At 35.9% G+C, this 15,131-nt stretch overlaps 1 protein-coding gene across 1 annotated transcript; it reads left to right on the top strand.

Moving 5' to 3' along the window:
- The first annotated feature begins 525 nt into the window (after positions 1–525).
- On the top strand, positions 526–7,129 carry LOC113350228. The gene is made up of 3 exons (XM_026594345.1): positions 526–704; positions 5,737–5,826; positions 5,982–7,129. Exons 1-3 carry the CDS (start codon positions 526–528, stop codon positions 7,099–7,101), a joined length of 1,389 nt encoding a protein of 462 aa, XP_026450130.1. The 3' UTR covers positions 7,102–7,129.
- Positions 7,130–15,131: the final 8,002 nt, after the last annotated feature.

Here is a 15,131-nt window from a genome sequence, read left to right as displayed (position 1 = left end):
AACAAAAGCAACATTTACCAGAGAAAGGTTGAATCGGTTTTAACTAATGTGTGCCAATAGAAAAAGTTGAAAACCTGAAACACATATGTTATGCTAAACAAAACTCATGTAAACATAAACTGATTCAACATATTGTGACTTTTCACATATGAGTTTCAATCGGAACATCTTATGATCCTTTGATAAAGCATACCAACATGGGCTAGAACTTAATCCCGCTAAATCAAAATGTCACAAAAACCATAAAGGTCACATCATATGAGATTGAATATTAAGGTTAATGAAAACCGGAATCAAACATGTCATAAATCAAATACACAGAGCAAAAATATATATAAGCATTCATTCACAGGCTATGTAATCGGTAACTATCACAAGAAAAAAAAACAAGATTGAGCGACACAGTATATAAAAAGTCACGTTAGGAGAGAGAAACCTCGAGATGGTGCGATTTGAAGGCGATTTTTAGGTTTAGGTTTTTTGTGGTTGTTTCCTCCTCTCTCCGCCTCTGACGACGGTATGTCGATGGCGTCAGGTGGCTTTCCACCTCTGCTGAACGGCTCCGGTGATGCAGAGGGTTACCCTAAAGGAGATCTCAATAGTTCACTTCGTTATGGTGTTGATAGTGGTGTCTCTGGTACACCGAAGACTGTTCCTACTCCGTCTCTCTCTGAAGATACACCAAAATTTGGTTCAATTACGTGGTTGGATTTTTTTTCTCTGAGAATAAGTCTCATCCTAAAGAGGCTGAGCTGAATTTTAGAAATCCAGCTATAGTGAATGATAGAAAGTTGTTTCTCATTCCTTACCAGATTTCTCTGATGACATTAAGAAATGTCAAGATCTGGTCAAACTCGCAAGCGTTGCTATCTCAAGCTTGTTTATCAAGTTTAGTTGTCAAAACTATAAGTCTTGATTTCTAGTCTACTTATAATTATGTCTCGTATTATGATAGAATATGTAGTTGAGCTTTAGACTTCACGACGTTCATCGATTGAAGACGAAGAACTACTAAGGGGAGCTTGTGGGACTTCATCAACAAAAGGTATGTGGAGATTTGAACTCATCTATCACTCAGAAGTTTATTTCTATTATATCTCATATTGAGACAAAAGTAGTATAGCTATATAGACTTTACATTATACACATTTCATATTTCGATCTGAGTTTAACTCGCTTATATCTTTATCGAAATATGTGTTGGTAAGCTTTTGCTTTAACCAAGTTCATCTTTTATTCTTGACGAAAGTCAAAAGATGAACAATCATTTGATGTAGACTCGAGATATTTTGTATTGATCATTTGATCACTTGAAAATTTCTTTAAAGCTAATAGTTTGTGTGAGACAGCTATTCTCGTCTTCCAAGAATGTTTCAATGATTAAAATGGGAGTTTAGAACAATTGACCAATATAGCACAGTATGCGTACTTGTATGCTAACTGTTGCAAGTGTATTCCAAGTCCGGGAATTTAGTATGCATACCCGTATGCGTACTGATTCAACAATTGAAGTCCGGAACTATAGTATACATACCCGTATGCGTACTGATTTCAACTGAGTTCGGTCATGAACGACAGTATGCGTACCCGTCTGCATACTGGAAAACAAAACCAAGTCTGGGAACTTAGGTATGCGTACCCGTTTGCATACATGAGTGGGTTAAGTTCTAAAATTGGTTAAGTATGTTTACATACTCATGAACAAATACATTTATATAATAAGTAATGCAATCTTTGCAAAAACTCGTAGGTATTTCTGTGGGAGACAAATTTATCTATTCATATAGACTTTTCTATGTGAGACAAATTTGTTTATCAAGTCTTCGACTTTGGGTCGTAGCAACCTTTAGTTGTGTGTGAGATCATCTAAGGGAATCAAGTGCGTAGAGTCCTGCTGGGATTCAGAGACGTAAGGAACGCGACTGTACCTTAATCAGTGTGAGATTGGTTAGGGCTCAACCACATTCCAGTCCGAAGTTAACTTGTAGTAGGCTAGAGTCTGTAGAGGCTTAATACAATGTGGTGTTCAAATCTGGACTAGGTCTCGGGGTTTTTCTGCATTTGCAGTTTCCTCGTTTACAAAACTTCTAGTGTTTGTGTTATTTCTTTTCCGCATTATATTTTCTTGATTAAATCTGACTATCTAGTTGATTCTCTTGGAATTATATTGGAGTTAGTCCATACAGATTGCCTAAACGAAATATTGAGCGTGGTTGTTAGACCCCCACTTTTTCATGGAAGATCATAATAAACATGAACATTATTTTAAACAAAATGGATTCGCAGTTTATCCAAAAATTGTCACATATTTACTAATACAAACACAAAAACATGTGCTCTCGTTTTATGTGCTTCCTCATCCCAAAAATTATGAGCACGAACTTGGATAAGGGTGCACAAACTCTACTAATCCCTAGTAATTAGGCACTTAATGCCCATTATATAGGTGTTAATTTTGTAACTCTTGTAATCTCCTCATTCTAGGTGTAATTTGTGATTTAATGGTGTAGTTATTTCCCTAATGGTAGAAATGATCTTTTGCTTCTTTTTAAACACACTAGAAATAATTTGATCCAACCAAAATAACTCGACATGGTATTCTTATAAATGTCTAATAAAATACGAAAAAGAGTAATGTATAATTGATTTGATTTTATCAAACTCTATAATCAGTATAGTCCAGAAGTCATTTATGATGAAAACAAAGTATATTGGTCTCCACTATCCTACTCAAAATAACACTAAATTCAAGAAATTTTTTGATAAAAAATTACATATATCTGGAGACTTCCATTCCTTTTGGGGGTTCTCAAAATCAAGCTTCAATTTTCTTACCTACAACAAAGGCATAGTCCTTCAGTGTTAAGTGTCAAGTGATATTGCTTGCCTCTTTCTGTTGTCCCGTCATGTGAATATCCGGAGAAGCTGCACAATAACTACAAAACTCACCCATTATTTGTTATAATTTAAATACAAATATTATTTTTAAACATTTGAAGTCATTCTTTATAATTAAAGTTCTTTCCCAATCCATAGCTTACTATTATATCAATTTAATTTTTGTGGAAGAAAACAAGTCAGTTATGGTTGTTTTATCAAAGGAGTTAGTCAAATATAGTGAAGGAATTCGCAGATTCTAGAGAACTAATCTTGTGTTGTTTTGTAACCAAAACAAAATCAAAAAACTGGTACTTCTAAATAATTGCCAAATTAAATTTACCAAATTCATGCTTTATCTATAAACATACCACCATATTAATAATTCCTCATGATCCATTCAGAAAACAAATCACATATATAGTAGTTTAATTGAAGAAAAATTTTAAAAATTTATCTCATCCTTTCCATTAAGATGTTTCAGAAACCAATTAATATTCAACGCCTACAAAAAAACATAAATTAAAATCTAGGGTTAACTAAACCACAAATGTGAACTTAGCTAACAACAGAAAGTCATAATTACCTCAACCTGAACAATTGTCTTTTTAGGAATGTTAGAATGAGATAGCAACCTCATTATAGTTTCATCAAATTTGTGAGAACACCCTGAACATGCTGATCTAATACCTATATCAGCACAAAGAGTTACAAATTCCCATCGAGTCAAGATTACCTATATAAACAACCTGCCATTTAAAAAACCAAAAAAATATTGTATGACATAGTCACTACAATCATGATGAGTAAAGAAAGTCTGAAAATAAAACTATATTCAAAGTGCACCACTATGAGTGGCTAGGATCCAAATACAAAGAGCAAATACCCAATCAAACATATTACAATAAGTCACTACATATAATACAATAGATAACCTAGAGAGTGTTGTGTGATTGTAGTAGGATGGGTGTGATTATGTGAGTGGAAAGGTAATCTCTCCAGCTTATATAATTCAGGGTGTGTGTGACAATGTGAGTGGGAAGGTAATTTCCACGGCTTATATAACTATAAGACATTAAATCAACCGTAAATTGACTGTTTAGTGATTTTTAATTCATATATGGGTGTTATAGTTTTATTTTGGAGTTAATGAGGTATTGCACGATACGCATGCTTAAACGTAGAAAACCAAATCAAACTTTGGATAGTTAGCGATATTTCAGCCGACAAATTTGTGTGAGTCAGTATTTTCCTTCAACTAAAATTGTTGAGTTTCCTAAAATTAACAATATTCCTAAATTTTTGCATCCCCATTTTTAAACTTTAAAACCATGTAAGTTAGTGTAACCGTTCAATTTCTCAAAGAATGCAAGCAACCTAATAGTTGTTGAATCGATTTTATGATATTCTATCATCTTGTCTATTGGTGAAGCTTTTTGAGAGGACGGTTATGAGAAAAACAGTATGCAACTGTGATTCTTCGCTCATGTTTCAACTGAGGTAATTTCTCAATATTGTTAGGCTTTGATTTGTTTCTACCCTGGGCATGCCAGGGGTATCGTTTCTGGAATAACTAATTTTGGGGCATTTTACACAGTTAACTTTTGCTTTTTGATTTCTTTTTTGTTGGAGGTATGTACTTTGCATTATAGATTTATTACCCTTTTACTGATCAACCGCTTGACAATCAACATGTCATTTTGACAATACTAATAATTGTTACGCACAAAAAAACTCTGGAAGTTTTGATTTTTTTAAGATAAATTGGAAATGATCTTATCATTGTTTATTTGCAGGTCTCAAAAATTACGAAGGTCTTTAGCAAGAATGTTTTTATAATAAATAATAATATTTATAATACAAACCATATAATTTTTGTAATCCCAAAAGACATAAATAATGGCAATGAGAAACCTTTTAACTTTCAATTTAATTTTAATGATAAGAGGTTACAAATCAAATGACCGTCAGATGTCTTTGGCTAGGATAAGACTGGGATGGTCGGATCATCCGTTTGTTTCTAAAATATTATCCGACCGTATGTGGCTCAAAAACCCTTCTTTTTTTTATTATAGATAACAAAATCAACAAAGTTTCTCTTTTTATACTACTATATTGTTCTCATATTTGGTCTTTCTATTATGTTTATTCTACGTTGTCAGCACGCTTGCTCTCCTTAGCGGTGAGAAATTGAGATATTATTTTCTATCTAGCAAAATAATTTTTATATTTACAAAAAATTACCATATTTTTTCACCAGATTTTTTTTTCTCTTTTCTCATGGTTCTCTCTGGCGACTTTTCCTGGCGACTGAAAGCCAGTTTCAATCGCCGTATTCACCATGAATTCTTCGAGATTTACAATCGTTTTTTATTTCTTTTTTGATTTCTCTACCACGGTTCCTTAGTTTTGGTATTTTTGTTTTTGTTTTTCCCTTTTTCCCTTTTCTTTTGGTTACTGTTTTTGGGTTTTCTTTTAGGGTTTCAGTCGCCGTTTTTAGGATTTATCTGTGTTTGCCATGGATAGATACACTAGGGCGTCTTCCCGTCCTCAGCTTCCAGCAACTCCTTCTTCCCAGACGCCTGAATTAGTTTCTCCAGGTGATGGCTTCTTCCATTGCTCTCTCAAGTCTTTTCAGAGCTGTCGTGATGGTGTAAACGGCAGAGGTTATGCCAAGGGATCGTTCATGAAACATTTAATCGACAAGCATTTGAATTCTGAAGACGGCAAATCATTTTGCAGAGAGTTGATTGCTAATAACTTGCGCATTTATCGTGCATGGGAAAAACTCTTAATCATCTTCGAATGTGGATGTGTTGCAGTTGCATGCAATTGAATTCTTGGAGAATTCCTTGCAAGGTACGGGAAGGTGTTGTGCATAGGGAGGTCATTGCTAGACCAGGTTCAGGTGTCGGTTTTCTACTACACAGACTGCCAAAACCAGCTGAGGTTAGTATTGAAAACTTGGGTTCTAACAACGATGTTTTCTGTGATGTTTCTACGAACAGTGTTGTTGATGTTTTAGGGGTTATTTCGACTGACCTACTCAATGACATATTTCAAAGATAGTATACAACTGTTACTAGCATTTCGTATAAATGCAGGCTAGCATTCTCAAGAGAATTGAAAGTCTGTCTCGACAGAGTCATTGTTAGCCCAAACAACCTTTCAGCTTGGCTGCAACGTATCCTCCTTCCCATTTGTACGCTAACCCTGTTCAAACCGAGAAGCTCATCAGAAGAAAAATTAGGGAACCAGAAGAGATTACAAGTCGCGGCTATCATCAATGCACTTTCAGTTTGGAAAGAGCCGAATGGGTGTTTTATTTTGGAAAACAAATTACTTCAGAAACCTGTACGTACTGGGGTTAGGAAGTCAGATTCAAAGAAGCAGGGATCTGCCAATCTGTTGGCTTGCCAGAAGAAAATTAGTTGCGGTCACTTTGCTGCCGCAATCAGGGTACTTTCTTCATCTGGGGTGGCTCCATGTAATGAGTCTATGCACCAAGATTTGCTGGATAAACACCCACATGCGCCCCTTCCTGTTGTGCCAAGTGATGATATTTTGGTTGACGCGGTAACAGTGGACTCTTGGGCTGTATTGGGTGTTATCAAGAGATTCCCAAAAGGGACATCGTGTGGCCGGGATGGACTTCGTGCACAACATTTGGTGGATGTGATGAGTGGGGATGCAGCTGCAGTCGCGGATAATTTACTTGCTTCAATCACAGGGGTTGTCAATCTTTGGTTGGCTGGAAAATGTCCCGGGAGTTTAGGCGAGTTCATTGCCAGTGCACCCCTAACTCCGTTGCTTAAACCTGGAGGTGGTATTAGGCCAATTTTTTTTGGCACGGTTTGGCGAAGATTGGTCTCTAAAGTGGTTTCTTTCTCTGTTGGAAAGGATATGACTTCGTATTTGGGAGATTATCAATTCGGAGTTGGTATGCCTTCTGGGGGGAGTATTTTACATGCTGTAAACTACTTACTGGAGATGAAAGGTCACTCAGATAAAATGTCAATGCTGCTCATTGACTTTTCTAATGCTTTCAACATGGTGAGTAGATCTCAGCTCATCAAGGAAGTCCGTCTTCATTGTCCAGGTATTTCTCGCTGGGTAGAATTTTGTTACTCGAGACCTGCTAAACTCTACTATAACCAGTATATTTTGTCGTCTGCACTTGGAGTTCATCAAGGTGACCCCTCGGTCCCTTGTTGTTCTCGTTGACACTTCACCCTCTAGTGAAGACTATCGCTTCCCAGTGCAAACTCGATTTACAGGCTTGGTACCTTGATGATGGTATTATTATTGGTGATACATTGGAGGTAGCCAAGGCCTTGAGCATAATTGAAACTGAAGGTACAAGCAGGGGTTTACATCTGAATGTTAAGAAAACGGAAGTCTTTTGGCCTTCTCCTGATCCCAGAAGCACAGCCAATGGTGTTTTCCCCCTGATATTGGTAGACCCTCTAATGGCGTTAAACTCTTGGGTGGTCCTGTGATTTTGGATTTGAACTTTATTAGTGATATGATGTTGAATAGGGTGAATAAGACTGTTCAACTAATGTCTGCAATCAAAAAACTCAAGGACCCTCAGAGTGAGATGTTATTACTTCGTAATTGCACTGGGGTGTCAAGAATATATTTTGCAATGCGAACTACCAATCCTGCAGCCTTGCAGCCAGCCACTGATCTTTTTGATGACCATCTTCTTAAGTACTTGAGACTACTAATCACTAGAGATGGTGATGGTTTTGGTACTTTACAGCAGAGATTAGCTACCCTGCCTATCAAGGATGGTGTCCTTGGAATCTACACCATGGCTGACACCCGCGCCTACTGCTTTCTTGCTTCTCAGAGTCAAACAGCTTCGGTGCGAAAAGCAATTCTTGGCAGCTTATTCTCAACGAACAAAGGTTCTGCTTATCAGTTGGCTCTTCAAAATTTTATCCAGATTTTTGGATTGCCTCCTTCTTATTGTGTCGATGATGCTGCCCCCCTTCCATGCACTCCCTGGAAGTTACTTATTTTGATGCAGTCAAGAAGAGAATCCCAGACCAATTTTCCATGTCTGCAAGAGATTCCATTTTGTGGCAGTGTAATCATGTCAAGCATGCACAGGATTATTTACTGGCGGTTCCCATTAGTGGGCTTAACCAATGCCTTGGACCTAGACAGTTCAGAGCAGTGCCTTGCTACCGCCTTGGCATCCCATTGTTTGTTGAGAATAGCTTATGCTCAAGTTGTAACAAACCTATGGACATCTTTGGAGACCATGCGCTTCATTTTGCTAAAGATGTTGGGAGTAAGTTCCGACATGACCTTGTTCGTGATGTGGCTGTAGACATTTGTTACAAAGCTAATGTACCTGCACACAAGGAAGTCTCTCTCGGTATTCTATCAGACGATGACAAGGATTTGAGGCCTCCTGACATTCTTGTTCTCAACTGGGAGAATGGTCGAGATGTTTGTATGGATGTTACAGTGGTCTCGTCCTTTGCTGGTGATGGCATTCGCTCTTTTTCTCTGGGAAAAGCTATATCTAATGCGATTTCTCGCAAACGCACCAAATACCTGGACAAGTGCACTGCACTTGGATATGGCCTGGGAGTCCTAGCTTTTTTCCACTTTAGGAGAATTTGGTGAAGATGCTTTGTGTTTTTTTAAGCGCTTAAAGAATTGTCTAGTCTGTAATGACGCTGGTAGTGGTTTTGGTAGTTTCATTTTTCATAGATTAGGTATCGCTATTCAAAGAGGAGTTGGATCCCAGCTTGTGGCCAGGCTACCAACCAAAACATCTGTATGAGTTTATTTTAAATTTAAAATTTAAGTAATAGTCGGTTAAAATAAATAAATAATTTTTTTCTCAATCTATATAAATATTTTGATTTATTTGTTTAACTATTTTGAGAAATATTCATGAAGATATAAATCATATGATTCTGATTTATTTATTTTTTTGCTTTCTTGTTTATGTATATATTTTATTTTTGGTATGTGAATAAAAATGATAATATTTTCCATGTTCTCGGACTATGTCAAATCTCTCAAAATTGGAATTTGTTTCTCTTAACTTGTCGGGGGACAACTACTTGTCATGCATTCTTGATGCTAAGATTCATCTCAATGCCATGAATTTGGGAAACACTATCATCGAAGTAAATGACGAGTCGAATCGTTCAAAATCTATGATTTTCCTTCGTCGTCATCTTGACGAGGCATTGAAATACCAATATTTGAAAGTGGAAGATCCATACTCTTTGTGGTCTGACTTGAAAGATCGCTATGACCACCAAAAAACCGTCATACTCCTTCGAACTCGACATCAGTGGATGAACTTGCGTTTGCAAGATTTTAAGACGGTTAGTGAGTCTAACTCTGAACTTTTTCGTATTTTTTATCGTCTAAGATTATGCGGAGAAATTGTAAGTGCATATGATCTTCTGGAAAAGACTTACTCAACTTTTCATGCTTGAAATGTTCTTCTGTAACAACAATATTGTGAGCGGAGATTTGAAAAATACTCACAATTAATCTTTTGTCTTCTTATGACTGAGCAAAACAATGAATTATTGATGAGAAATCATCAGTCTCATCCCACCGGTACTGTAGCAGCAACACCTAAAGTGAATGCAAGTTCATCTCGTGGACGTGGGAAGGATCATCAACATGTTCTCAAGCACCACAATAACAATAATAAGGGTGGTCATAATAATTCCAAAAAGGGGAACAATAACAACCTTCCTCAAGATAAGGCAAAAGGAAAGGGTTCAAAAAAAAAAAGCCCGAGAAAATAAAACGACTAGTTGTTTACACCGTGGCATGCAAGGACATTGGTCCCATGTTTGTCATGCTTCCGAGCATCAGGTTCATCTGTACCATGCGTCTTTTCAGGCAAAAGGAATAATGTCGAATTAATTTTAATAATTTTGAGAATGGAGACTACCCATTTCGTTATTTCAGATTTCCTTCTCTAGGAGAATGATAATGAATCTTAGAAATATCCATTTTATCTCCAGTAGGATTTCCCATTTCCTAAAGACAATTTCACTATTGCTAGCAGTGATTATTGTTAGTTAGTATTTGTTTTTCTTCACTGGTGTTTTTAATTTTGCAATGGTTATTTAGTTGAACTTTGTTTTCATGTAGTTTTGTTTCCTTATGAATTTAAGTTTAATTTTGAGGTATACCTAAATTTCTCTTATTAATTTATTTTTAATTTAATTATTATTTTATTTTTGAAGATATGGATATTGCTAAAGGCTTGAGAAATTTTAATGCAAGTGGTAAGGTTATATGTCTTGTAGATAGTGCAACGGCACATACTATTCTCCGAGATAAGAGATTTTTCTCAATTCTAATACTAGTCAATGCTAATATTAGTGAAAATGGGGGGTCTAACAACCACACCCAACAATTCGTTTGGCATTCTGAGAGGACTTACTCCAATACACTTTCTAGAGAATCAACTAGACAGTCAGACTCAATCTAGAGTAAAGTATATCAAAGAGCTTAATATCTCTAACTCTTAATTCAATCCGCAATCAGCTAATAGAAATCTGCGAGCCCGATTGAATATAAGAGGAGTTACTTGAACGGTACCAAAGACCAATGTTCAAATGTCAATCAATGTAAATCAACAACCAAAGGTTGGATATTCTAATTGATTGATCTTAACGCACAACCTGTGATATTTCAATTATATAACAAAATATAGTGCGGAAAAGAAATAACACAGACACCAGAATTTTGTTAACGAGGAAACCGCAAATGCAAAAAAAACCCGAGACCTAGTCTAGATTGAACACCACACTATATTAAGCCGCTACAGACTCTAGCCTACTACCAATTAACTTCGGACTGGACTGTAGTTGAACCCTAATCAATCTCACACTGATTCAAGGTACAGTTGCGTTCCTTACGTCTCTGATCCCAGCAGGATACTACGCACATGATTCTCTTAGTTGATCTCACCGACAACCAAGAGTTTCTACGACCCGAAGTCGAACACTTGATAAACAAATTTGTCTCACACAGAAAAGTATATAGATTGAATAAATATGTCTCCCACAGAAATACCCAAGAGTTTTTGTTCCATCTTTTGATAAATCAAGGTGAACATGAATCAATTGATAAAACAGACTTATATTCCCGAAGAACAACCTAGTATTATCAATCACCTCACAATACTCTTAATCGTCTAGCGAAACAAGATATTGTGGAATCACAAACGATGATACGAAGATGTTTGTGATTACTTTTATCTTGCCTATCAGAGATATTAATATCGATTCAATTATTTCAATTGTACTCAATATGATAGAATCGGGAAAGATCAGAACACGGAACTACAAAGAAAATAGTTGGGTCTGGATTCACAATTCCAATGAAGTCTTTGAAGTCGTTAACCTACAGGGTCTCGATAGAAACTTAAGGTTAAAGGAGAATCGACTCTAGTTATGCAACTAGTAACACACAGGAGGTGCGGGGATTAGGTTTCCCAGTTGCTAGAGTTCTCCTTTATATAGTTTTCAAATCAGGGTTTGCAACCCAAGTTACCTTGGTAACAAAGCATTCAATCATCACCGTTAGATGAAAAACCTGATTCATCCAAGCTAATATCTTTCAACCGTTAGATCGAACTTAGCTTGTTACATACAAATGAAATGTACCCACATTTAGGTTTATGTAACCGTACCCAAACGTGTACACCATGTTGGTTCACAAATAGTTTACCGAGGTTAGCCATATGATTACTCTCATATCAACCTTATTCATCTTAAGCATAACTAGTTAAAATGACTCAAATGAAACTAGTTAAAGAGTTGTTCAATTGTTATATTCTCATAGAATTATACAAGAACACAATTGAATCAAAATCGGTTTGATTCACTCGAATCAATCATGAACATTATAGTTGTGGTTTGCAAATATTGCATTCCTTGTTATATAAATGTTTATGTTCATGTTCATTACTGATTTTAGAACTTTAACCTTCAAGTATGCAAACGGGTACGTATACTTGAAATACCCGGACTAAGATTGCGTTACGCCAGTACGCAAACTTCAAATCCTAGAAGAAATTCTCGGATATGAACTTGTACGCCAGTACGCAAACGGGTACGCATACTTAGGTTCCCGGATTTCTCAAACCAACAGGTACCCAAACGGGTGCGCATACTATGGTTCCCGGACATGGATTACATATGTGCAAGAGTGCACAAGATGACATATCCAATAATGGTTAAGTGTTCTAAACTCTTATTTCAATCACTGAAACTTTCTTAGAGGATGACAATAGCCGTTTACATACACTATTAGCATCAAAGCAATTTTCAAGTTATTGAAATAATCATTACGAAACATTCCAAGGAAACACCAAATGATTGTATCACACAGACCATGTAAGATGTTACTCGGCAATTTTCACATGATATAAGATGAACTTGGTCGAAGCGAAAGATTTCCAACACATATTTCGAGAAATATGTACGAGAGATAAAATCAGCTCGAAATCTCAAATGTGTATATAGAAAACTATATTGTAATACGACTTATGTCTCAATATAGGAGATAGAGTAGAAATAGACTTTCCAAGTGATAGATGAGTTTAAGTCTCCACATACCTTTTTTCAATGAAGTTACACAATCTTCCCTTAGTAGTTCATCGTCTTCAAATGATGAACGCCGTGAAAACTAAGCTCAACTACATAATCTATGTCCTAGTCCGAGACATCTATAAATAGGCTAGAAATCAAGACTTATAGTTTTGATTACTAACATTGGCAAACATGCTTGAGATAGAAACACATGAGAGTTCGACCGAGCAGTGCTCTAACAATCTCCCCCTTTGTTAATTTTAGTGACAAAACTATCAATACATATGGATTACAAAATAAATAAAAATTTGTATCTTCTCATCCAAATGCTTGATCTCCTTGGCATCTTCAACACGACTCGAGAACTTCGTCACTTCCAAGTACTCCATGATTCTAAACGTGTTCAACTCAGCATCATAGTTTTTGAAGATCCGCAGCGATAACAATGAGAAAACAAATGCTCTCAATCATTGTTATACAATGTCATAGTATTATTACATAACATCAAAGTTCAATTGTATCACAACTTTGACAACAATACTATGGTGATATGTATCACTCCCCCTTAGTCAATATTTCATCTCAACATGAAAACCACTCCCCCTTACATAATGATCCGTAAACCATATGCATTTGTAATATGAAACTACACATCAATACTCCCCTTTTTTGTCAATATAAATTGGCAAAAGTACGAAAACTAGTGGGATCCTCATGAAATAATCATAGAGATACTTCATGACCAAAAGAGAATAGCATACCAACTTATTTAGATGCAATCATAAAGCCGAAGCTAAATGCTTTCATCAAGGAGTTTATAAAGATACAAGATAACCCCTATAATATTCCACAGCCGCACTTCCCACAAAGATTTGGTATTTAAGCACAAGTTCAATTAAGAACTCTCCCCCGTAAAATGTCATTCCCGAAAGAACAACAAAGGCGACCTTGCTTTTACAAGAAAAGAAGGATTTCTTTGGATATAACCAAATCACATGAAAACATGAATTTGTATCCAAAAATCTCAATTGAATCAACCACAAAATGATCAACTCAATTGGTCATGCTCGACATAAGAGAACTTACGGAGCAACACAGTATGTGCACAAAAATGTGGATCGGAGATCAACCAATACTGCGGAATATACAAGAATTCATTCTATTTTTCATCAATATTTGCACAATGACATACAATAGACATAATCCTTGTAAACAAAAGTTGTATCCTTTCTTCCATCAAATAATGATATAAAAGGCTTTAACTTTTGTAAGAAAAAGTTCATTCTACCTTTTATCAATACTTTCATACCGACATAATAGAGACAACTTTTGAACAAGTATGGAACAGTCACAGGTTCAAGGACGTAAACAACATATCCCATAACATTTTGCAATATATAAAATCATAAAGATTAAAATTGCAAAAATCATCTTCCAAAAACTTAGAATTTAAATTAATAAATCTAAAAATATGAAGATGAAAACGTTGGACATAGCTATGTGTACTCACAATAATGGCTATTCCAAACACTAGTTTTTCTTCTAAAAACACAAGAAATAAATTCTCATAAGAAGATTTACTAGACATCATAAATCAAATATCACTCACAAGTGATAAGACATGGAGAAACTAGTCAACATCTTCATCATCGGAAACCATAAGAGTGGCTTGAATCATGTCCATGTCATCCTTGATATTAGGAAACTTGGTAGCAATTACAAGTACTTGTTCTTGAATACACCTTACTTTGGCACTAATCTTACAAACATCTCTGTGAATTTGATGAAGAAGATTCATGGAGGTGGAATCACATGAGCCATCAAGTGTGTTGCGTCTTTGTCTCTTGCAAGCATTCTCCTTCATGCGACTAAAGGTGCAAGGCGGACTAGCTTGAGAGCACCAATAGAGTTCCCAATCGGCTCTATAGCAAAGGCGTCACAAATTCGCCCAATCAAGCAAGGAAATCCAAGTTTCTTGTTGGTAGACGTCATTGAAAACATTTTATATATGATAAACCCACAAATGTCAAGACTTTGAGAATCCACCACAAGAAAATAGACCAATTCCGCAAATTCACGACTCCAACGAGAATTCTCAATCGTAGAGGGACAAAGATCAGATATTCCAAGTTTACCAAAGGACATCAAGGCAAGACTAAGATTATTAGTAGGAAGTTTCCCTTCATTCCAAGCAACACTCTTACCACAATGACCAATAGAGATGGTTTCATAAGAAGGACGTTCATGACTAGGTCTTGGAAGGCGAAAATTCCCAATGGGAATATTAGTACTTATTGAAATTAACTCTCTAGTTACATGGATCCTTTGCATATTAACCTTGGTCTTGAATTCCATGTCATCATGATTAACATCATAAATGTTAGCATACAAGATTCTTGTAAGAGTGTCAAAACCTTCACCAAGACCATCAAAAATATTTCCCAGCTTGAATGTTTCAAAGCAAATTAAATCCTCTTTACATCCACTAGAAAAATACAATTTATTTTCTAGAATAAATCCATTAGATGAAATCCTTTCAAATACTCTAGCACAAGAATCATTAACAAATCTAATCCTAAGAGAATCTTGTTCTATAGGAAAATTCTTGCTAGAAGATGAAGAACCCAACTTTTTTGAAGTTCCTTTTTAAACCTTAAA

This window comes from Papaver somniferum, chromosome 1, assembly GCF_003573695.1.
Source record: "Papaver somniferum cultivar HN1 chromosome 1, ASM357369v1, whole genome shotgun sequence".
NCBI classification, from domain to species: Eukaryota; Viridiplantae; Streptophyta; class Magnoliopsida; order Ranunculales; family Papaveraceae; genus Papaver; species Papaver somniferum.
The sequence above is the reverse complement of the archived record's forward strand: the minus strand, read 5'-3'. Positions and strand labels throughout refer to the sequence as shown.